Source organism: Episyrphus balteatus, chromosome 1 (assembly GCF_945859705.1).
Source record: "Episyrphus balteatus chromosome 1, idEpiBalt1.1, whole genome shotgun sequence".
In the NCBI taxonomy this organism is placed as follows: domain Eukaryota; kingdom Metazoa; phylum Arthropoda; class Insecta; order Diptera; family Syrphidae; genus Episyrphus; species Episyrphus balteatus.
The window spans coordinates 58,352,571-58,378,320 of record NC_079134.1 but is presented as its reverse complement, the minus strand read 5'-3'; the positions used below and the strand labels follow the sequence as shown (position 1 = coordinate 58,378,320).

Here is a 25,750-nt window from a genome sequence, read left to right as displayed (position 1 = left end):
AATTTGCGATCTAACTTAATAACAGTTGCGATCCTTGCAAATCAGCGAATATAATAGCGAAGGCAATGGTAAAAAACTGTATTTTAATATACGAACCTATACAACAAATCATAACTGATATGGGCACTGAATACAAAAATCAAATATTTAGTGAAATATGTAAACTTTTAAAAATACAGAAGTTAACATCGACCCCATACCACCATCAGACATTAGGAACAATATAACACTCTCATAGAACATTTAATGAGTACATAAGATCGTACATATCAGACGACAAGTTAGACTGGGATCATTGGCTGAAATGCTTTACTTACTGTTATAATACAACGCCAACAACTACACATGGTTATACTCCTTTTGCATAAGTTTTTGGTAAGACTCCATTTGCTCATGTCAAATGGAAATGTCGATCCAATATATAATATTGACGACTATGGGTCAGAACAAAAATTAAAACTGCAAATAGCTCAAAAACGAACAGCAGATTTGTTTCAAAAGGCAAAAACTAACTCTAAAGAAACATATGACAGAAAAGCAAACCCACAAAAAATTCAGCCAAATGATATGGTCTACTTGAAGGACGAAGCCAACCACAAACTGGATAGTTACTTTAAGGGACCATACAGAGTACTTGAAACTGACAATTTAGGAAACTGTAAACTTAACACCAAAATAAAAAATATAACTGTACATAAAAATAGATTAAAATTAGCTTAAATTCTTGTTGTAAACAAAAACAAAGAAAAGTATTAATTAGTAAACAAAAGTATATGAGTTATAATGCATAAGATTCTATTTATATGTTAATTTCATTAATTAATTAGCATACATTTTAATTTCATAAAAATTAACTTAATAATAACTTCAAAATAAATATTTAATAGTAAGATAAATAAAGGTAAATTAAATGGGTTAATTTCACGGCCGTTAACCCAATAGTAAAAAAAAAATTTAATATAAAGTAATAGTATTCATAAGTAATGAAGAACATTAACACTGTTATAAACAAAAAAAAATATTCATTCATGTATAAAAAAAAAATCTTTCTTGTACGATTTTTTTTTCCAAAAAAGGAAGGTGTTGCGAATAAAGGCCGTTCGGTCAGTTACCCATATAAAACATAAATTTCCCACAAGTTGGATTACTTGCTATAAATTCCCACAGTTTGGATTATAAAAAAAATATAATTTAATTATCAAATCCAATTATGTAGGTACTATATTCATGTATAAAAAAAATCTTTCTTGTACGATTTTTTTTTCCTAAAAAGGAAGGTGTTGCGAATAAAGGCCGTTCGGTCAGTTACCCATATAACACATAAAATTCCAACAAGTTGGATTACTTGCTATAAATTCCCACAGTTTGGATTACTTGCTTGTGCATACATATTACACCGCTTCCATCGATTGTATGTGCCATCGCTTGCATGCCATTGCTTGGATATGCCATCACTTGCATAGTGCTAGATGTAACGACCTTTATTCGCTGATGCCAAGAATCATTGATTTCTGAAATATGAAATCGCTGACTAATAGAAATAAGTTTCAACTAGAAATAAGTTACTAAGTCAAAATAAATATCCAACCAAATTATTATTGTTTGGTCTTTAAAACGAATAAGGTGTTATCTTTACAATCTAATTACAGGCCAATTTATCTTCTTAATAACCTAAGCTCTTGGAAGAGCTAAAACTGAGGAGGCTCAAGAATTTTTGCAGCGATTTCAACATCATCCCAGACATGCAGTTCGGCTTTCGGGAGAAGCACTGCATCCGCTCATGAAGTTCCACCAAGACATAACCTCAGCTTTAAACAACCATCATGTTATCGTGCGTTCTGGATGTCGATAAAGAATTTGACAGCATTCCATAAACATCATCTACTAGGCTTTTCCGTAGCACAAATAAAAATATTTTTTTTCTTTCCTTTCTCCAAGGATTTTTTTTCGTACAAGTGGAGGATCGAAATCAGCAATGAACCGCATTAGAGCTGGAGTTGTCCAAGAATCAAAACTTGGCCCCTTCCCCTATAGTATCCTGACGTCAGACCAGGAATCTGCTTAACGCCGATGATTCGCTCGCATTCCACAAGTCTATCTCGCTAATGATAGCTGCCAGGAAAGTTGAAGCTCACATTCGAAAACTGTATGAGTTCTACAGTAAATGGGGTATCCGGATAATCAAAATCGGAATAACTGTGCTTTAGACTAAAAGGAGGCCGAAGCATTCGGCTAGCTGATGGAACTAAATTGGCAGCCAAACGTAACGCGAAGTATTTATGAATCAACTTTTACGAGCTCATGAGCTTCAACCTGAAAAAAACCAACCACGCTTTCCATCGGCTTCACCCCCTGATGAAGAAAATAAACGAATTAAGCCAACCAACGAAACTCCTGATCTACAAACAGCTTCTCCGACCAGTCATCTCCAAGGCAGCCATGAAGGAACTACAAATTTTTTAGAGGAAATTATTGGGGATCTGCACCGGCGTTTACTTCGACCGACAGCTACAAAAATACTACAGCAACGAGCGACTCTACGAGGAAGTAAATCAATTCCACAATTGGACAACCGGATAAACAACAGGATAAACTAGACAGCAGACTTGTAAAATTAAGCTTATTCATGTACGATATTTATTAATTTATCCTTTAGCCATTGTATAAGGTTAGGCCACATATGGGCCAACTTTGTAATTATATTCATTTGAAGATACAGACCAGAGATACGCAGAAGAAGATGGGAAAATTCTGACGTCATACTGGTTTGCCTACAAGCTCGGATTGATTCTTTCGGCTAAGTATGCGTGTAAAGATTGAGGCTTTTGGCTGGGTATATCTGCCCAGAAGTAGATCGGAATCTTTCGTACGTTTTACTTCGCAAAAGCCATTTGTTTATTTCGTGTTGTTTTTATTTCCTTTAACCATATCCAAAAGTATCAATCCGATCTTGTAGGCAAACCAGTATTACGTCAGGAGTTTCTCATCTCCTTCCGGGTATCTCTGATACAGAGCATAGTTTTAAATTAACACTAAAAATGTATAACAATTTATAAGTTTAGTTTTTTTTTTACAAAATTCTCTACTTTTCCATTTTTGCACAAAATTTAATTTTTAAAATTATAATTCTGTTGATGTCACTCCCCAATATTGGCTCATTCGGCTTATATATTCCACAGAATCGTTACTCACTTTCTGATCATCTTTAATGACTGCATACTCTTTCTCAAATTTATAGGGTAAAAGTTGTAGAGACCCAAAATATCTTAAATTTGTATTTTCAACGGCTGTTGGTCGGTGTATTAAATTCAAATTTTTAGATTTCACTGAAGAAAACTGCTTCATAGATGAAATTGAACTAAAAGGTGTTGACTCTATGAATTTTGTTTCATAAAATGGATATTCTTCAGCTTTACTATGATGAAGATGCGAAAAACTCGACGATATTTTGCTTTTAGCTGCTGAATGCATTAAATCAATGTGGGTAGAGCTTTTGCTGCTATTTAAATTAATACTTCTTGAAGAATTTTCTTTTTTCGTGATCAAATTCGTTATTTTGTTTAATTCCTTATCAAAGAGCATTTGAGTATTTTGTTCTAACATATATTCCCAGCACTTATATTGCTCTCCGGATAAAAGCGAATCATTTTCAGTTATATCAGTTTCTTTTTCTTCGAGTACTCTAGAAATATTTTCATCCCCACATTGAGATTGATTGCAAGAAAATCGACAAACTGCAAGGCATTGATCACTTAAATCTATGCGTTTCAAACAAACACTCAATTCGCTGATTTCTTGATCTGACTGACCTATTGGAGAACTCCGCTCACTATTAATATCACTCCTGGAATGATTGAAAATACCCGATTTTTTACGAACACTTTGTTTGAGTTCGCTTATGAGCCGGTCTATGTAGGATTCCACGTTTTGAAATTTTAAAATGATAATGCTTAAGTTTTGGTCTGCTCCAAAACTTTGCGCCAAATCCTGAATTTTTTTTGCGGCAAGAACAAGCTTTTGCTCTTTTTGTATTTCTTGAATTACTGTTTCTATGGGAACTGTATCCCAAATATTTTTGCTGCAAATTACCAAAAATTCATCGTCTGCATTCAAAGTCATTTCAAAAACATCTGTTTCATTTGTTGATTTCGGAAGACTCTCATATTTTTGGAAGTCGTGTTTTTTCGAAGGTGGAATTTTAAATGGACCTTGTTTGTTTATGAGAAAAGCTGTGCTTTCTCCAATGACCGCAACTCGGAGAGTGTACTTTATTGATCTTCGAACTTTTTCCGAAACATCATGGCAAGTTTGTTCCTTAACTATGTGACATAAGATTGCGCAATCACCAAAAAATGGTTCATTAATCTTAAGTTTTGCGTAGGCTGATATAAGGGTACACCTCATGTATTCAATAGAATGACTTTGATTTGCCCGATTTTCTAGGAGAATTGTTGGTATGATTTTGGGAAGTAAGCTCATCACTCTATTGCTTGTTTGCCCATCAAACATTCCAAAAAGACCTTCATTATTACAAAATTGAGGTAGTCTGAGCTGACTTACCCAAAGTTTTGGGCAATTACCGCATGACTCTGAAAATCCTAGTTCCCATGGTGAAAAAAAGGATTTTGTTTGGTTATTAAATAAAACTGATGTTGGCAAGGAAAAACGATTTTTGCCTGTAACATCAACAAAGCTAATAGATCTTTTAGCTTGAAACGTTTTTAGTTGACCTGTATCTACTTGGATTTCCGGGTTGCATGATAAATCTAAAAATTTCACATTTTCTGGCAGTATGGTTTCCAAATTTATTTTGCTGAGGTGGTTATGAGCTAAATCAATTACTTGAAGTTTGTCTAAGTTTGAAAGGTCAGGTAAGGATGTAATCAAGTTCGAGTGTAACCTCAGCACTTTTAATTTTTTGCGAGATGAAATTGCATCTGGAAGTTGTTTTAACTTATTTCCCGAAATCACCAGCTCTTCTAGATCGGCCCAATTGTACATGCATGCATCGGGTAAGATTGTAAAGTTATTGTAGGCCAGATGAAGAACTTTAAGTTTTCTTAAATTTTTGATAACGCCGAGGGACATGTTATCTAAAAGATTGTTAGTGGCAAAAAAACTTTCTATTAGTGAATATCCATCTTCAATTTCAGGCAGGAATTGAAGTTTATTATGGGATACATTAAGACTTGTAAGTTCAGTACAAAATGAAAATAAATTGTTGGGTAAACTATTTAATTCGTTGCATTGAACGCAAAAAGTTCGGAGACTTATTTTTTCTTTAGTAAAATCTGGAAATGAAGTAAACTTATTGTTGGCCAATTGTAAAATTTGAAGTGAAATATTTTCGTTGTTAATAATTTGAGAAGTAATCTTTTCGATAATGTTATCATTGGCGAATAAGTGTTGTAGACTGTTGCATTTATCCAACCATGATGGCAATTCGTTTAATTTATTAAAACTAATGTCCAAGTATTCCAGTTTGCTAGGTTCTGATAGAGTTAATATTTTTGTTAAATCTGAAATTATAAAAGAAGTAAGAGGCATAGTTAGCAGTGCGTAGTAGTAAAAAGTGTAAAAAAGGGACGAGATTGAAGAAATCAACTAAAAGCACGATAATATAATCATACAGATATCTTGTCTTCTCAGAAAAATGTGAATCATTTTTTTTCCTTACCAGACAAGTAGAGTTGGGCACTTTAGTTCATTTGAGTGATCGATCACTTTAGTTCAAATCACACTAATGAACTAGTTCTGAACTAGTTCATTTTAGTTCAATTTATTTTAATCACTCCGGTTTTGTTAGAATTAAAAACAAAACTGGTTTGTACAAACTGTATCCAAATTTATGTAAAATTGACGCATTCTACATAATAAAACAAATACATACAACCTAAAAATAACAGATATGTACATATTTTATTTTCTATAAAAATTCTTAATTTCGTTCATATACTTGTCGAGCTTTCTGGTTCCTGACAAAAGTCTAGAAGAAGTACGTTTTGCTTTCATTAAATGGAAATCATAGTAATGCAAGGACCAAAATGCTACTTGTTTTTTGTTCTTGCTTCGAAATAAGAGTTTCTGGACCCCTTCTTTAAACGTCTTTTGGGTTAAAATGGGCGCTGTCGTCGTATAAGACAAGGAGACAAGGACCAAATTTGAAAATTCCCTATTCAGATGGGACTTCCTTTCACCCAAAAAATATATTAAAAAAATGATAATGTAAGGTGAGCGCAAGCTCATATCATATGTCATATTACGACTGCTTTAGGTTGCTGTTTAGTTTGTTGAAACAAATCTTTTTCGCTATTCGCGAACTAAATTAAACTAGGTAAGTGAACTAAGTTCTGTAGTTCACCAAGATGAACTACTTCATTGAACTAGTTCGTTCGCGAACTACACAAGCCTACAGACAAGCCTTACCAGACAAGGAGCTTTCAAAAATAAAGCTGAAAAAGCTCTTTTTCAATTGGACATTTTTTTCTCACTCATGAAACTTTTTCCTCTTCTCTTTTTTTCCAATGAATACACATACCCCGTTTGTATGGCGATTTGAATCCGAATTGAATCAGGATTTAGGTCTATATATACCTGGATCGAATTGAATCCGGATTTGTCGATCCGATCCGACTCGGGGAGCTGAATCGAATCGAAAATATGCATATATACCTAACGAATTGAATGCTCGAGATATAATTTATGGTGGAAATCGTGTGTGATCTTCTTATTTGCAAATTCACTGTATGTATGTATTATGATATCTAGTTTTACTTGCACGTTGTTTTTGGTTAGATTTTTCTATTTTACTGTAAATATATTTAAAAGAAAAATTGTGTTTTCGATTCTATTTCAATTCGATTCCTCGATCTGGTATAGTCATATACCTGGATCGAAATTTCAATTAAGATTCAATTCGATCTTTAAATCGGTCATACAAACGGGGTAACAAATAAAGTTAGGTAGATTGAACAAAAAAACATAAACAAACCTTTTTTTTATAATGTATGAGAGTTGGTGTAGGTTATGTATCTTGTTCTTTTTTCTGTGCGGATTTTGGTGTGTAAAAGAAAGAAAGGGGTGTAAATGTCGCGTTTTTTTTTTGTGAATGTTAGATGTCCTGTATGGAAATGGAAAATAGATACTTTTTCTTGTGTGTTGAGATGTGAGATTTGTGTGGGCAGTTGTAGGCAAGTGTATGCGCACATGCATTAGTTTCTCTGTTTTCTGTTTTCTTTTTTGTCTTTTGTTGTATTTCGCGCCTCTTTCAAGAATTCAAGTAATTTGCAGATCGGAATGTGAATACTGTACGATCAAGTCCTGCGATTTAGTTAGTTCTTCTGATAGTTAAAAGATTTTTCAAAACTAAATACATATCTTTTTTTACCTTAGCCTTTTTTTACTTGATTTAATTAATTTATTTATTTTTTTTTATTTACAACCTAATTCATTTTTTTTCATAACATATATCTTTTTTTTTTTTAATATATAAAAAATGGCATCTTGGAATAGAACAAAGTGCGCAAGCGCAATTATTCTGTGGAGCGAAAAAAAAACTGAATGCCCAGATGCCAGATGTAAGATTATTTGATTTCCCAAAAAAGATACTACCTATAAAGTATACGCAATGGCTAGCGTTAGTTAGATAATTTTTTTTTCATGTTCTATTCTTCTAAATTGAGTGTTTTCTTTGTACATCTATATTCCTACAACCTACATTCATACCCTTGTATTAGTATTTGTACTGTTTCTTACTTCTATAATTTTTTTTTTTTAAATTTAAACCAGTAATATTTCATAACTATGTCATCGAGTCAGGGAGAGATGATGATGTGTTCAGGCACCTGAACACATCTTTCATAATAATCGTCTAAATTTATTAAAAAAAAATATTCCCGTCTCTTTCCTTTAGAAAGAGAACGTGGAGTACAAAAAAAAGTCATTCTTTGCTTTATCATTCTTCCATTTTCCATTTGCGATTTGAATTTGTTGCTGTTAAGATTAAATTCCAAATTGTAAGTAAAAAATTAAAATGTAATTTCATATCTTACATATATATTTTTTTATAGAAATAATATTAGGTAAATCTACACCAATTTTGTTGTAAAATTTTTATATTTGGATTTTGGAATCAACATTATAGCGCAGCAACATTATTTTATTTAATTTGATTGCAAATTTGTCGTGTTCCCTGCTTTGATATGGCTGACAAGAATTTGCACAGTTGTGCTTTAAAAGGTTGTCTTCTCCCGGATGATGACCAAATGGTGTCTTGCGATAAATGCAAGCGTTGGTGGCATTTTATTTGTCACGGATTCGATCCTGACAAGTTCGACACAATTACACCATGGTTTTGTGAGGAGGAAGACTGCGTTTTTCGAGAGGATGATATCGAATCACGTGATCAAACCGGTCATCGAGGTTCTTTGTCTATAGCTGACGCTGCCGATTCCAACCATGTCTCAAAGTTATCCATGAGTGTAATAACTGAAGAGTTTGGAGATCTATAGATTCCAATAAAAACGAATGGGATGTGATGGAACCAAATCTTTACTGCGATTATCCACATACAATAGTCAATACTAAAGGTAACTAGCTGTTCAAATTGTAAATTTCGTTTTATGTAAATTAATACTCCACCAGTATGTCTTGAGTTTGAGTCACAATAAACAACACCATAGTTTTGTAAATTATATTCAGATTTTTCAATCTCATTTGTTATACAGGTCTCAGACAGTACAAGTATATCAGGGCGTTTGTTTGAAACAAGGATCTCAATTTCACTTAAATTACTTAGCAAGCTTTGGGAATTAAGGTATATGCACTGAATTACTTTGTTTGATTGCTAGTAGAATTTATTTTTTTCGGCTTCTACTTTTCGTTGGTATATTACACACCTATGATCAAATGAATTATGGTTTATTTGAAGGGATAATGCAAGATTTTGATTAGCATAGGAACAATTTACACATTTTGGGATTTCATTTTTGTTTTCACATTCAATAAATTTATGCTCTCCAGTACAATGTGAACAAGTTTGATGACGTTTGCATTGGCTTGAATGATGGTTGAAACCTAAGCACTTGTAACACCTTTTGACGTAAAGTGCTTCAAGCACCCTGTATTTACCCCAACCTACACTTAATCTTTCAGCTTGCATAATCTTTTTGAATGATTCAAATTTAACTTCAAAGATGGCATTGTACCTTGACTGGTTTTGCATTTTTTGTTCATATATCACCTTAAAAGCGATATCATCAAATTCTAAAAACTTATTTTTATCTTTAATTTGTTTAATCAATTCATCCCCGGTATATTTTGTTGGCAGTCCAAACAATTTAACTCTAAAATCGCGAACCTTGGGAACCTCGACTTCATAGTGTTCACCCATTTCTTGTTCCATATTACGTTTTAATTTTTCAACTGATTGTTCATTTTCACATGATACCAAAACCGCTCCATTGCCTCTCGATTTGATTTGTGATACTTGAATTCCGATAGGATCAATTTTTTCTATCATTTCACTTTTTGTTTTATTTGCATCTTGGTTTCCCAATTTCGGTTTTAAAATGACAACAGGCTCATGGTTTTTCAAATCTTTTAATTTTTCAGCATACGTTGGTCTCATTAACCGATTTCTATCATTTGCAACATGTTGCGAATTTTTGTTTATGTTTTGCAATGCATCTAACTAAGTTCTTTCTGATTGACTCTTTGATTATTAATCTTGTTGTCTAGCTCTTTCATTTTTTGATTTACTTCTATAACATTTACATTTATTGATTTGAGAAAATTTTTGCAATCTATACACAATACACATAAATACTGTTTTTCTTCTAACGCTTTCAATATGTACTTGTCACCAATACAATGTTGATGAAAAACATGGCCACATGATCTACCACATCGAATTGTTGTAAAATTGCGCGTAGTTTTTTTGCATTCTTTACATTCAAGATTCATTTTTTTCAATTTTCTTTAAATGTTTTTATTAAAAAATTCACTTATAATTTTATTGTTATTTTTTACTTTACAAAATAATTATTTTATTAGCCTCACGAGCATGCGCTGCACATCGGTTGGTTTCACACTCGCTTGTCCCAGGCTGTTGCTGATCGTGACAAAGAGTTGTTGGAGTTGCGTGCTGAGCTTGCTGAAGCAAAAAAGTTGCTCGAAGTTTCGAAGGTTAAGGAACAATTCCCTTCCGTCTCTGAACCAGCTGTAACAGCAACTAAATTATCAAAGCTTCAAATTATTAAGCAAATACAAGCTAATCATCAAGCGTTGTTGAACAGTTCTATAGCAAAGTCTAAGGAGATTCCAAGCCAAAAACAAGTCGCATCAACTCCAAACCACTCCACGCCTCATCAACACGAACGCTCATTTGAACCATCTTTTCGAGACCAAGATATGGCATCCGCACTTTTGAATCGTAGTAATGTTCAGGAGCTGCCCAGTTTTTCGGGTGAGAACAAAAGAGAGTGGCCCTACTTCAAAGAAGTATTTAAGTCCACGACTATTGAAGGTCGTTATTCATCAAAAGAGAACGTGGCTCGTTTACGCAAGGCGTTAAAGGGTGAAGCATATCAGCTTGTAAGTGATCGTCTCAAATATTCAGCTGATGCTGACGCCATTATGGATTCTCTAAGGACAATGTTTGGTCGCTATGATGTGCTGGTGCACGACCTCACCACAGATTTATTAAATTTACCCAAGTTATCATCAAGGGCAGATCCCAATTTGCGTGTTTGGGCGGTGAAATTGAACGGGTTTGTTGCCGATATTAAGTCCATGAATAGAGAAGGGGATCTCAGGAACGGATATGTTCTGACCAATCTTGCTTCGAGGTTAGGTCCGGAACTCTACCAAGAATGGCAGAGCACAAAATCAATATCAACATCTGATGTGACTTTTGAGCATTTTGCAGAGTTTTTGACCGGAAAGCTTATTGATTTACCGCCCGAACTTGCGAAAACGTCTGGATTCACTGCCCAGAAAAAATCACAATCAGCTAGTACATCGAAATCTTCTCGAGTTTTAGTTCACTCGTCTGCGTCATCCGGTTTGTGTTGCAAGTGCCAGAAACATCATACCTTGATGAAGTGTGAAGAGTTTTTGGCTTTTTCCCCGATTCAAAGGCAGGCGTTTGTTAAGGAGCATCACGTTTGTTTTTCATGCTTGGATCCCGCTAAGCATTTTTGGAAAGTTTCCTCCAAGAAGAGAAGTTGTGGCGTCAATGGCTGCAACAGACGTCATCATCCGCTACTGCATTTATCGGAAGACGAAAACAACAACGTATTAAATTCTGCTGCTGCGCCATTCGTGCCTCAACCGCACATCCACTCTTCTCATGTCAGTGCTGATGTGAATATAATGTTTAAAATCGTTCCAATACGCATCTATGGTAAGGATGATTTGTTCGTGGACACCTATGCATTCTTGGGTGATGGGTCGTCGCTGTCGATGGTGGAAGAAGAACTTTTTAACGAGCTCGGATTGGATGGTCATCCAGAACAACTCACCTTACAGTGGACCAAAGGTGTATCTCGGCTTGAAGATTCACATCGAACTTCTTTAGCTGTGTCCGCAGTCAATGGTCGTAAAAGGTACGTTTTGAAAAATGTGTACACAACCAAACATTTAGGTCTCGCTAGTCAATCCACCGATATGTCGAAGCTTTACAGAAGGCGTTCCCTCACCTACGTGGTCTCCCACTTAGTAGTCTGTTTAACGCTGAGCCAAAAATATTACTTGGTTTGGACCAGGCCAAATTTTTAATTGGACATGGCCAACGTTATGGGAAGGACGAGGAACCTCACGCTTTGAAAACGCTCCTGGGATGGATTGTCTACGGGAAATTGGCTCCTTCGATGCAGGTGTCAAGTGTGCATCAGACTGCGAAACCTACAATGCAATTAATGTTTCATGACGCTATAAGAGAAGAACCTGAATTACACGATTTAGTCCGTCGTCACTTTACTACCGAAGACTTTGGCGTAATGCCTCCTAAGGGTGAAGTACTAAGTCGAGAAACCAGTCGATCCCTAGAGATAATGGAAAGATCTCTTAAACTGGTTGATAGGCAGTACGAGGTCGGTCTTTTATGGGATTCGGATGACGTGAAACTGCCAGATAGTTACTTCATGGCCTACAAGCGTTTAATTGGTTTAGAGAAATCCCTCAAGAAGAAGCCTGATTTGCTCGAATGGCAAAATAACCATTTACGAGAGCTGATTTCCAAAGGGTATGCAAGAGTTGCTTCCAGGGAGGATTTAGAACGGGATTGGCCGCGCGTTTGGTACGCACCTACTTTTATTATCATCAATCCAAACAAGTCTCCTCTGAAGCCCAGATGCGTTGCAGACGTGGCTGCGAAAGTCAGCGGAATTTCGCTGAATAGTCATTTGATGAAAGGTCCAGACAACTTAGTTCCATTACATGCAGGCATCTTCAAATTCCGAGAACGTCGAATAGCTGTAAACGGAGACGTACCCGAGATGTTCCACAGAATCCGTATCAAGACCGAAGATCAGCAATGTCAAAGGATCTTGTGGAGAGATGGAGACAGCACTAGGGAACCAACAATTTACATCATGCAGGTGATGATGTTTGGCCCCAGATGTTCTCCATCATGCGCCCAATACGTCAAAAATCATCATGCCAATCTTTATAAAGACGAGTTTCCAGCGGCCGTTGATGGGTTAACTAAACGAACCTATGTGGACGACTATTTCAATAGCCACAATACGGTCGAAGAGGCTATTTCCGTCACGAGCGATGCTATTCGAATCTGTCACTCGATGAATTTTGATCTTGTTGGGTTACAATAGGGTGTCCATTTGGGACCTTACTAAAAAGAGAACATTTTACATTCGAACCTTTAAAAAAAGAGGACTTAGAAGAAAAAAAGGGAACAAAAAGAACGTAACGTAAGCAGTACAAATTTATTTTTCCTAAACAGTTACTTAAAAGTAGTGGATCTAGGACACAGGATTATACTCATCAAACAGGATTCACGTTAATAAAGATCGAAAATTTGTTTTTTTTTTTTTCAAAGAAGAACGCCTCCATATTCTCAGTTAATGTAAATCCTTTTGAATGGATGCTTAACTTCTCTAGAGAAGTAAACTTTGGAATAACTTCACAAGTCTCTTTTTTGGAATATTTGGTTTTTAAAAAAACTTAACATAAACCCAAACCTCGCCTCCACGTGATATCTATTCGTGAGTGGAGTCGAGGAGGGTACTAATTAGAGTATATATTTGCATAAATATATTCTAAGTTGAAATTTTAAAATATGTAGATCGAAAACGAAAAACAGAACATCTCTTTTAAATTTAAATGCGATGAACACTTTACCTTTACTGTGAGTGGGCAGAGTTGAAACAAATTTTAAGGTGGGAGACAGATAATCGTAACAATCTTGAAAAACTATGGAAGAAAATGAAAAAGATACTTAAAAGAGGACTTTTGAAAAATAGAGAACAAAAAAGAATTTTATGAAAAAAGAGATTGTAAAAAAAATCAGAGTTGAAAAAGAGAACATGTTCTCTTTAAAAGAGATGTTCTGGAAACCCTAGGTTACAATCAAACAGCGTGGAAGTTCTCAATAATATGCCGAACGGAAACGTCAATGCAGAGTTGGTAAGCATTAATCCTAATGAAAGTGATAGCTTTGTTTCAAAGGTTTTAGGCATGTATTGGCATCCATCATCTGATCACTTCACATACAAACTGGCTTACGATGAGGTCTTGGAAGAAATGCTTGTGAGGGTGCTGTAATCACAAAACGTCAGATGCTGAAAACAATTATGAAGATTTTTGATCCACTGGGAATTGTTTCGTTGTTTATTATACGTGGACGAATTTTACTCCAAGAAGTCTGGAGAGAAGGTTTCGATTGGGACGAAGCAGTGTCTCCTCGTTTACGAAACCTTTTGCTGGAGTTTGTGACGGAATTGATACACATCGAACGCCTCAAGATATCCCGTCGTTACGTTTCTTGGAATCCAGATGATTCTCAGGTGAGCCTTGTAATATTTGTTGACGCTTCAGAAAATGCTTTCGCCTCAGTGGCTTATTTCCGTTTGGCCGCAACGAAGAGGTTGAACTTGCACTCGTCATGGCAAAAGCGAAGGTGGCACCTGTAAAGCAATTATCTATCCCTCGATTGGAATAACAAGCTGCAGTTTTGGGTACTCGTTTGGCCGTTAAAATTAAAGAATCCCACAGCATACGTATCGATGAGACGCTGTTCTTTTCCGATTCCAAGACTGTTCTTAGCTGGATAAATTGCACAAAAAAGTTGCCTGCTTTTGTCGCCACTAGAGTAGGTGAGATCGTGGACACCACTTCTCCTCGTCAATTGTTTCACATCAGATCTAACGACAATGTTGCTGATGATGGCACCAAACGATTCGAAACACCAATGGGGAATCAAGACACGAGATGGTTCAAAGGTCCAGATTTTCTGAATCTTCCCTTTGAGAAGTGGCCCGTTGTACCGTTTAAATCCAAGTCTCCGCTAGTCGACATTGAAGAGAAATCAGTGAAAACTTTACATCACATTCTTAAACCATCAAGTTGTTATGGCGCATATGACATGCTCTCTTCAAGATTTCAAGCTAAACGGAATTTCTCCGTCAGAGCCATCGCACTTTTGTTACGTTTTAAACACCTGCTTCAGAAGAAGACCATCGCCAAGGAACGCTGTGTCACACCTGACGAGTTCCGATTTGCAGAGAACTGGATGTTCAGAAAAATTCAGGAAGAAGCCTTCTTAAGTGAGCTTACTTCTTTGAGAACGAACGGCAAGGTGAGTGCTTCAAGTTCAATTTTTTGTTTATCCCCTTTTTTGGATGAAGATGGCACGCCGCGTATGAGGTCCAGGGCGCAAAAGGTCCACCGTTCATCCGTTGGTCGAGCTTTTCATTCAATATCATCACGAGAGAAACTTTCATATGGGAACTGCCACAGTCATATCCGACATACGAGAAAGTCCTTGGATCATCAGTATTCGAGGAGCAGTGGAGCGAGTCAGAAGTCGGTGCTTTATGTGCAAGCGTCTTAGAGCCAAAGCCGTCATGCCGCAGATGGGTCAGCTCCCAGAAGCTCGCTTAGCTTTTGATTCCAGGACGTTTACACATGTGGGGGTGGAGTGTTTTGGTCCCTTATTTGTAAAGGTTGGTCGCAGCACTGTAAAACGTTACGGTATGATATTCACGTGCCTCACATTTAGAGCAGTCCAGATAGAACTATTAAATAATCTAAGCCTAGATCAGTGTTATATGGCTGTTAGACGTTTCGTCATAAAATCGAGTTGTAACGAAGTATTTTTATAGCGATAACGGCCTCAACTTCGTCGGAACCAAAAATTTACTCGAAAAAGACATCAAAGAGATGGAGTCTTCTCTTGGCGAATACTCTTCTAAATATGAAGGTATTTTATGGCGCCTCATACCAGCTTATTCGCCATGGATAGGTGGAGCTTGGGAGCGGCTTATTCAGTTGATAAAAAAGAGTGTCAACTTTGTGCTCAAGGGTCTCGTTCCAAGAGAGGATGTCTTGCGGAACGATTTCATGGAGGCTCAAAGTCAGATAAATAGGCGTCCACTTACTCATATCCCAGTAAATCCTGAAGATCCGAAACCACTCACTCCAAACTTAATGCTCTTTGGTGAAGCTGATCAAGACATTACGGCCCCCGGTATTTTCTTCGAAAATGATTTTTGCAGCAAGCTGTACAGGCGGAGATCCCTTCACTTAATGTCTGAGCTTACGAAGAGATGGTATGCTGAATACTTGCCCGTAATTACTAGGAGGTCCAATTGGTTTAAGGAGACGAAAGCGATAGAGAACAACGATATCGTCATCGTTATTGAACCAAACGAAATACGTTCCAACTGGCACTTGGGTCGTGTAGTTAAGGTCTACCCAGGACCTGATGGAACTACACGAATCGCAGATGTTAAGCTTGCAAATGGAGCAGTTAAAACAAAGCGATCAATTGGCAGACTCGCTGTCCTCGATTTAAAGTCTTCAAACTAGGATATGGTTCTCAGACGGCCCCCGGAATGCCATCGAGTCAGGGAGAGATGATGATGTGTTCAGGCAACTGAACACATCTATCATAATACAGGCGGAGATCCCTTCACTTAATGTCTGAGCTTACGAAGAGATGGTATGCTGAATACTTGCCCGTAATTACTAGGAGGTCCAATTGGTTTAAGGAGACGAAAGCGATAGAGAACAACGATATCGTCATCGTTATTGAACCAAACGAAATACGTTCCAACTGGCACTTGGGTCGTGTAGTTAAGGTCTACCCAGGACCTGATGGAACTACACGAATCGCAGATGTTAAGCTTGCAAATGGAGCAGTTAAAACAAAGCGATCAATTGGCAGACTCGCTGTCCTCGATTTAAAGTCTTCAAACTAGGATATGGTTCTCAGACGGCCCCCGGAATGCCATCGAGTCAGGGAGAGATGATGATGTGTTCAGGCAACTGAACACATCTATCATAATAATCGTCTAAATTTATTAAAAAAAATATTTCCGTCTCTTTCCTTTAGAAAGAGAACGTGGAGTACAAAAAAAAGTCATTTTTGGTGCATCGGCCGGGAACCGAACCCGGGCCGCCCGCGTGGCAGGCGAGCATTCTACCACTGAACCACCAAAAATGACTTTTTTTGTACTCCACGTTCTCTTTCTAAAGGAAAGAGACGGGAATATTTTTTTTAATAAATTTAGACGTTTATTGTGATAGATGTGTTCAGTTGCCTGAACACATCATCATCTCTCCCTGACTTAATGACAAGTATGCTATTTTCCTACTTATTTTAGTTTATTCAATGTTTTAAATTGCACTTTATTTATTTTAAAGTCTTAATAATTTTATTTTTCTGCTCTTATTTTATAAGCCTAATAGCGTAGGTGATGAAGACGTGGGTTCAATTCCGGTACCAAACCCCAAATATTTTTTTTTAATCATTTAATTTTTTTTTCTCGTCGGTTCGAATCCCAACGAAGGCCTTAATATTTTTTTTTGTTAATTTAATTTTATTTTTGTGTTTTTAATTTAATTTTTATTTTTTTTTTTTAATTTAGGTAATTTTCAAGTTTAATTTATTTTATTTTTTTTAAATTTTTTTCTTCTTTAGTAGCTTTATAATGGTTTGTTCAGCTAAAAATTGCCTTGAGGGTCCTTCTTCGTCCCTTTTTGCATGTTTTGGACCATGTGGTAATCTTTACCATGCAAAGTGCATTGGCTCAACTAATGCATTTATAGAAAAGATAGATTCTAAGTTCGCTTATTGGTACTGCACAGATTGTCGTAAACTTTCTCTTTCTCAACTGGCTTTCAAAATGTCTTCCTTTAAAACTGACATTACAAAACTCTCTTAAGGATTCCAAGAACTGCTAAATGCTTTTAACATTGCAGTATCCAATCTAAACTCGTTTTCTCTCACCAATGAAATGATAGACAGCTCGACTTCTACTGAAGATCTATTCCCCTTACCTCAAACTATCAATATTTCAACTATTGAAGAAGATCTTCTTGCTCAATCTGGATCAGGCAGAACTTCTGAACATGTGCCTAAGGGACATAACAACAAAAATAAAAGATCTCGAAATACCTCTCTTAATGTTAAAAATTTTGGGCCACCTCCTAAACGAACTAATATTAGTAATATTATTTCCGATAAACCTGTTCACATAACTACTCTTCCGCCGGTATCTGTTACGAACGTAGAAACTCCCGTCATTAATAATAGTATTTCAGATACTTAGCCTATCAAAGCAGTTTCTAAACCAAGATCCATTTTTATTAGTCGCTTAGACCCTGAAACACTCCCACAAGATATTATTTCTTACTTAGTAGCTAAAAACTGCATTTCTTCCCATTCTACAGTTAAATGTTCAAAAATAAGTAAGCCTGGTAGTTTTATTGCGTCTTTCAAAATTATAACGAATCCGAAATACTTTGATTCTATCTGTGATGTTAACATCTGGTCATCAGAAACATTAGTAAAAGAATTTAATAATAATAACAATAAAAAACAATCCCATTCAGCCAAAATTTCATCGGCAAAAAACTCAAACGGCTCACCCTCTTTTACCAAAACGTAAGAGGGCTCCGTAGTAAAATAGCAGATATTTTTAGGAACTCTCAAGCATACCCTCATGATATATTTATTTTGACTGAAACTTGGCTTAATTCAAGTTTCTTGGACACAGAGCTTTTTTGTCAAGAATTCTTAGTTTATAGAAAAGATCGTCATGTTGGAGTTGCAAAAGAACTAGGAGGGGGTGTTCTCGTTGCTGTACGAAATAAAATTGTTTCTTCACCCGTTTCTTTCCCTTTCAAACTTTCACTTGAATTAATTTGTGTGAAGCTTTCTTTTGAAACTAGATTTTTATACATTATCAATGTATAATATTCCCCCAAAAAGCTCGGACGCTATTTATACTGAACTTTCTATGGCAATAGATTATATAATTCACCTGTCTTGCTCGAATAGCAACATTTAACTTGTAGGAGATTTTAACTTGCCACACATTGATTGGATTATTTCCGAAGATGAGTTCTGTCAAGAAGCTTCTCTGGCTTCTTCACAAACTGAACTTGCTTTTCTAGATAAAATTTTTACTGCGGACTTACAGCAAACAAGCTGTATTAAAAACTCAAAAAATCGAATTCTCGATTTGGTCTTTTCTTCTGACGCTATTAGTACTCTTGTCCTAGAGTCTAGTTCAGGAATCACTAATATAGATCACTACCATCCCCCTTTGGATATTTTCCTTGACTTAACCAATCATATTATTGAAAACAGTAATGCGTTCGATTGCTCGTATACTCCTGACTTCAGAAAAGCTAATTTTCAGTTGCTGTGTGAAGATTTAAATAATTCTGGTATTAATACTATATCAAAGTATAATAATATTGATGAAGCAGTTATAAGTTTTTATAGCATCCTTAACAACAGCGTTAAAAAAACTATCCCTCTCAAAATTTCTAAGCAAAGTAATTTCAGCCATGCATGGTACACTAAAGAACTGCGAACACTTAGGAATAAAAGAAACAGAGCATGGAAAACCTATTTAAAATCTCTTTCTTTAACTGATCACAACAATTATATTGAAATTTTCGAAGAATTTAAGATTCTCTCAAATACTCTATATACTAATTATATAAACGAAATGGATCATCTGATATTTGCAATGCCTTCGCTAAAAATTTTCGCAACTCTTTTGTTGATGCACCTTTTGATGTTGATGAAGATTATTTTAAATGTCTACATACCTATGCCCAAACAATACTCCTGTGCAGCATGACACAGATTTAGATCTTCTTTCATCGCTAAAAGATGACCATTTATCTGGTCCAGATGGAATTCCCCCAATTCTTTTAAAAAAGTGTAAGAATACATTAGTTCAACCCCTTCTCTTTTTGTTCGAGCTGTCCATCAAATCAGGGAAATTTCCTTGTCTATGGAAGAAATCATTTCTTAGGCTAGGCGCACACATGCGATTTCAGTCGCACGATTATTCAGTCGCAAAAATGGATCACACGCATTTCAATGCCGGTGAACACACATGCTTCTAAAAAATAGCCGCGATTTAAAAATTGAAAATTGTCCCATTTTTTTGGCGACGCGACTGTCGCAAATTAAAATGGAACAAACGGATCAGTATAGTTGTGCACACACTTGCGACTAAACTGAAAACGACTAAAAAGTAGCAGTCGCAAAGAGGCCAAATCATGCGCACACATGCGATTTTCAACCACTCGATTTTTTAGACGCAAGAAATGAAACACATTATTTTAAATGAGAGCGCACAGACTTGCGATTTTAAAATCGCAAAGTTTAAAAAAAATGGATCCGGTTCTATTTTTCGCGATTTTTTTTGCTGCACATAAGGATATATTATAAAGTATATAATGCACCTGCCCGCACGTGCGACCCTTGGAACAATTATTTTAAGTACAATAATGGATATACTAGAAAGTGTTGTATAGTGGATAGTTATAAACGATAGGAAATTTAATAGGACAATTCCATAGAATTCATAAAAGAGAAAACCCTCAGAAATTTACCCAGTACTATAGAATGAGTATACAATGCTTTGGTGAAATAATGGTACTCGTAGGGCCTAAAATAAGATACAAACATACACATTGCAGAGAATCTATTTCTATTTCTAATCTGGTAAACAAGCTGTCAAACCCTTACTAAATTTTGAGACATTTATTACTTTACCACTTTTGCCAGAGCTTACACCGTTTCATGAATTCACCTTATCATAAAATCCGATCGTAGATACCATTTGTATGAAATATTCGATTACGAACGGATTTCGTGATTGTTTTCTTTGCGGTCATTTGACCATTAGATTTGAACAGTGAGTATCTCCTGGCTCTTTTGATCTTGAGATGATGCATTTTATCGAAAAACGGTCAACTCTTTTTCGACCAAACATAATGTTTTTTCTTGCAATAAAAAATAGTCGCGCGATTTTTTAGTCGCAAGTGTGTGCACGGTAATTTTATGTTGCGACTGCGATTTTTTAGTAGCAACGACTGAAAATCGCATGTGTGCGCCTAGCCTTAATCCAATTTTTAAAAAAGGTGATAAGACATTGATAACCAACTATAGACCTATTTCAAAACTATCTTGCATTCCAAAGGTCTTTGAACAAGTTGTTTGTGAAAGTATCGCTTTTTTCACTAAAAATCTTATATGTGAGCAACAACACGGGTTTGTAAGAAAAAGATCGACTGTTACAAACCTGCTCACCTTTCTTCATAAATGTTCAAATGCATTAGAGCAGGGTAGGGAAGTAGACTGCGTGTACACAGATTTTTCAAAGGCATTTGATCAGCTTAGTCATAATGTCATCATTTTTAAACTTAAGGCTTTTGGGTTTCCGCCATTTTTCATAGCCTGGGTAGAACCATACCTTATTAATAGGTCCTATCAGGTAAAATTTAGAAACTGTCTTTCAGACTCTTTCACTGCTCACTCAGGTGTTCCTCAAGGAAGCCACCTGGGCCTTTTTCTATTCATTCTCGCTATAAATGATGTAACATCATGCATGCGTTCGAGTGAAATTCTAATATTTGCTGACGGCATGAAGATATTCAAAATAATTAAATCTAACGATGATCACGTTCTTTTACAGAACGATATTAATAGTTTTAGTGTTTGGTGTGAAAAAAATGGTGTAGGTCTAACACTTAACCCAGTTAAATGCCAGACATTTAATTTTTCTAGGAAACGATTTCCGCGTGTTTTTGATTATTGCATTTTGCAACAGGAACTTTGTCGGGTTGACCCTTTCAGGGACTTGGGTGTTCACTTTAGCTCAATTTTAGAATTCACTGAACACATCAATTACTTTATAAATAAAGCGAACTCTATGCTCGGTTTTATAAAACGTTGGACAAATGAATTTAATGACCCCTATGTTACACTTTCCTTATATATTTGTTACGTTTGGACTACATTTTATGAAATTCATAAAAGCCGTATTGAATCAATTCAACATAATTCCCATAAAAACCTAAACCTAAAAATAAAAAAATACTCAAAATTACCCCTAAAAATAGGTGCTTTTCAAAAATTCATATTTCAAAACGCAAAAAAAATTAGTAGGTATAAGACGTCTGATTTTGTTTTCATTAATTTCATTAGCTTTCTAATGACACCTTTATAAAAGAAAATGTATCCGCCGTGGCACTAGAAATTTGTAGAAAAGATGAATTAATAAAAAAAAAGGAGCGGAAATAAATGCACGCTTAACCCAACTAGCCTTAATATATCCTCTATCTCGAAGATCGGATTATAAGAACTCCAGTTGTAAAGCCAATCATATCCCTTGAATTTTTTGTATTTACAAAAACAACGGAAAATGTATTTTTTACTTGCTCTATAGGGCAAGCCTATTGGTTTCGTGTAGAAAAAAAAATTCGAGGTTTTAATCAAAACCGACATTACTATGATGGAGAAGATCAAAAAAGTGGTTTTCGTCATGCCGTCCGTGTCGGTCCGTGCGTCTGTGCGTCCATCTGTACATCGAGCTAGGGCCTAAACGGATGCAAGGATTTGCTTGAAACTTGGTACACATGATTTTCACGTCATTCCCTAGACCCGTTTTTTTTATTTTTTTAATATCTCCTTTTAAACGCATATCTCCCATATAAAGCTTTCGAGGTATTGCAATTTTCTCGAAAACGGCTCTAACGATTTTGATTAAATTTGGTGTAGGTAATACTCCCATTGATTCTTTCAAAACTGCATTTTTAGTTTTTCTCAAAAAATGCGGAGAACGGAAATATGGCATTGCCATTTTTCAAAAATTAACATATTTTTTAAGTTCATATATTTCATCAAAGCATAAGTTATTTCTATTCAAAATTTACAGACATAGATTTGAAGTGTCAAAAATAAAAAAAAAAATTTAAAAAAGTTTTTGAAAAAAAAAATTTTTTTAAGTTTTTGAAAAAAAAAAAATTTTCAAAAATTGACATATTTTTTAAGTTCATATATTTCATCAAAGCATAAGTCAATTTAATTAAAAATTTACAGACATCACTTTATGTAAAAAATTTTTTAAACATTTTTGAAAAAAAAAAATTTTTAATTTAAACTTTTAACTTTTTTTTTTTTTTAATTTTTTTTTCTCGACACCAAATAAAATCTTAAATTTCCAATAAATATCTAAGATAAGGATACTGTAACTACAAGAGCAAGTACGTGCGACCCAGTCGTGCATTTTATTTTTTTTTTTTTTCATTTGTGAAGAATGATCATGTGCGTATTGGGTGAGTGTGTGTGGTGTAAGGGCCCAACCCATAGAATCCGTTGCGTCCGTTCCGTCGAAGTTTTCAACTGACAGCTCAACTTTCTACTTTTTCATCCGTCGTATCCTTTGACATTGGTTGTCAACAATATACCAGTTCGATTTTCTGTTTTTGAGTGCACGCCGGGGAAATTCAGAACTAAGAACTGTGTTCTTTTCTTCTCCGATTTTATGAATTGTGAACTTTAATTGTTTATTTGTGAAGAAAATGTAATAAAAGTAACATTTAATGATATATCTAATAAATTATATCAATTAAATACTAAAATTCTGTTGTAGAGTTCAATTTTACTATGCCAAAGTCATATCTACAAATGATAATCTGTTATTAAAAATTGTTTTTAACTGAAGAGCAAGTACCTACATGAAATCTAGTCGCGCATTTTATTTTATTAACAAAAAGAACAACAATAATAGATACAAATTTCTTGCATCAGAACTTCCTTAGTGCACATTCAGCGATAAAATATCGAACACACCTCGGAATTGAAAGTGAGCTGTCAAAAAGCAATACGTCGTACGCCGTATTTTATGGGTCACCCCTTTCTGTCCCATCCTTCAACTTCAACGGATGGATTGACGGAACGGACGCAACGGATTCTATGGGTTGGGGCCTGTAGGTATTGAGAGAGAAAAAGAAAATAAAAAAAAATAACTTTAGTTCTTTCTTTGGCTTTTCTTTCATAGGAAAGAAGAGGTGTTTTTTTCAAGAAAGAAGATGAGCGAGATGATTTTGTGTGTATTTACCGAATATGTTTTTAGTCAATTTCAGCACAGATAATACATTATATTATCTGTGATTTCAGTTTCATATATCATTTCTCTCCATATGAATAAGACATCTGTATAATTTATTATCTGTGCTAAAAGATTAATCGTAATCAATATTTTCTTTTTGTCTTAAATAAATTGGATTTCACGAGGAGTTCAACATCAACAGTAGCCCGTTCTTTTATTAAAATAAAGTTAATTTTGGTTATTGTGTCAAAAATTCTTTGTTGTTGTGTTTGTTAGATTTTGTTAGAAAACTTCAACTATTGTTTAGGAACCTCTAATGTTACATTTTCTTGATCTGTCAAAATAAAATAATTTGAGATACATTTTATAAATGGTTTATTCATTCATCAAAGAATTAATTTGGTAATGAAATAATTCTTTCAAATTGAATTCTAAGCAAATTGAAACAAAAATATGCATTAAATAATGTCAAATAACAAAACATTCTCTTCTCACATCTTCCCCTCTCTTGTGTTTGACAGATTAACTACTCCAGAAGCTGAGTTAGAAAAAGTTATAAAATATAACTATTTGACACTTTAACATTGCATTTAGGAACGATGTTGTGACGTCACAATGTTACATTTCGTAACTTTTTCTCATTTAGGAAAGATGAACGTTAACTATTGTTAATAAAGGGTTTTCCAATAAGAGGTGTTATTTTGAATAGCCCGCTATTTCGGTAGCTGTCACTTTTGAAGCTGTCATTTTTTGACATTTGACAAGTAAAAACTAAGCCATTAATAAAAATGGAACGATACACGCTTCAACAACGCATTGAAATTATTAAAATTCACTATTGAAAATGATCCGGAATTTCATCGAAAAATCATCTTGACTGATGAGGCTCATTTCCACCTCGGAGCCTACGTCAACAAGCAAAACTGTCGCATCTGGGGCTCGGAAAACCCAAGAGTTATTGTTGAAAAGCCTCTCCATCCTCAACGCGTGACCGTTTGGTGCGGTTTATGGTCCGGCGAATCATTGGACCTTACTTTTTCACAAATGATGCTGGAGCAACAGTTACGGTCAATCGATTGCGCTATCGAGAGATGATTAATGATTTTTTTATGGCCGGAATTGGATGGTATTGATCTGGACAACGTTTACTTTCAACAAGACGGCGCTACGTGCCACACAAGCAATGAAACCATCGATCTTTTACGGGAAAAGTTTCCGGACCGTGTTATCTCTCGAAGAGGTGATCACAATTGGCCACCGAGATCTTGTGATTTAAAACCTTGCGAATTCTTCCTTTGGGTCTACGCCGACAGCCCAGCGTCTATTCAAGACCTCAAAGATGGAAATCGTGATGCTATCGAGGACATAGGGCAGCCACTTTACGATTTGGTTATGGAAAATTTCATGAAAAGGATATGGTCCTGTAAGCGTGGTCGTGGCAGCCATTTGGCTGATGTTGTGCTCCATTATTAACGGCATACCTTCCTCTTTATAATGAAATAAACATCCGATCATTTATCTCAAAAAATGCAATTTTTCTTTGAATATCAAAATAACACCTCTTAGTGGAAAACCCTTTAGTTTTAACATCGCAAATAAAAGAACGCACTTCAGAGCCTGTCAGTCTGTAACCTCGTAAGATCAGACTTTATACAAACACGATTCATGTCCCTCTGATTATAAATAATATTTTAAATTTTGCTTTTATTACTCATCAGTGCCTTTTTTGTCTATTTCAGTTAATGAGGAGTCAAATGCAGGTAATCTGAAAAAAAGTTGTGACGTCAGCTAAGTTTGAATGCAGTATTGAAGAGAGGCTCATCCTGTGTATAAATCTCAGTTCGCGTATTGTTTGGTCTTGTGAGACATCCGCAATTTTCAAAAACGCATTAGTCGCAATATCTTGAAAACGACTGGTCGGACAGAAAATTTACAAGGATTTTTTAGATTGGAAATATAATAATCTTTCTTTTTCTTCTACCTTCACCCTTTTTCTCTAGGTTCTGGGAGTTATACTTTTTTTTGGCGTATGAGTCAAAAATCAAAAAATGAGTTTGTTGCATATTTGAAAACGTTAAGCAGCACTTTATTTTTGGGTGGGATACAAAAATTGCAATTCCAACTTGAAATAGCCCAAACCCGCAAAT

The 25,750-nt window shown here is 35.4% G+C and overlaps 2 protein-coding genes and 1 non-coding gene across 5 annotated transcripts in view; 1 reads left to right on the top strand and 2 right to left on the bottom strand.

Annotated features, from left to right (window-relative positions):
• Positions 1–2,614: 2,614 nt before the first annotated feature.
• LOC129905869 (protein phosphatase PHLPP-like protein) overlaps positions 2,615–25,750 on the bottom strand; it is a 175,550-nt gene continuing 152,414 nt past the window's right edge. For all 3 annotated transcript variants that reach the window (XM_055981494.1, XM_055981496.1, XM_055981495.1), the window contains one exon: positions 2,615–5,519. In XM_055981494.1, coding sequence (XP_055837469.1) covers positions 3,121–5,519 — 2,399 coding nt within the window. In that variant the 3' untranslated portion in view covers positions 2,615–3,120. The remainder of the gene's footprint in view (positions 5,520–25,750) is intronic.
• Positions 6,542–14,842, top strand: LOC129905871 (uncharacterized). Its single transcript, XM_055981497.1, has 3 exons — positions 6,542–8,015; positions 8,070–8,588; positions 10,054–14,842. Exon 3 carries the CDS (start codon positions 10,411–10,413, stop codon positions 11,776–11,778), a length of 1,368 nt encoding a protein of 455 aa, XP_055837472.1. The 5' UTR covers positions 6,542–8,015; positions 8,070–8,588; positions 10,054–10,410; the 3' UTR covers positions 11,779–14,842.
• Trnag-gcc (transfer RNA glycine (anticodon GCC)) lies at positions 16,603–16,681 on the bottom strand. The gene has a single exon. It is a non-coding gene; the product is annotated as a tRNA-Gly (tRNA).

Coding starts and splice junctions, on each gene's coding strand:
- LOC129905871 (XM_055981497.1), top strand. CDS start 10,411: ATGGCATCCGCACTTTTGAATCGTAGTAATGTTCAGGAGCTGCCCAGT.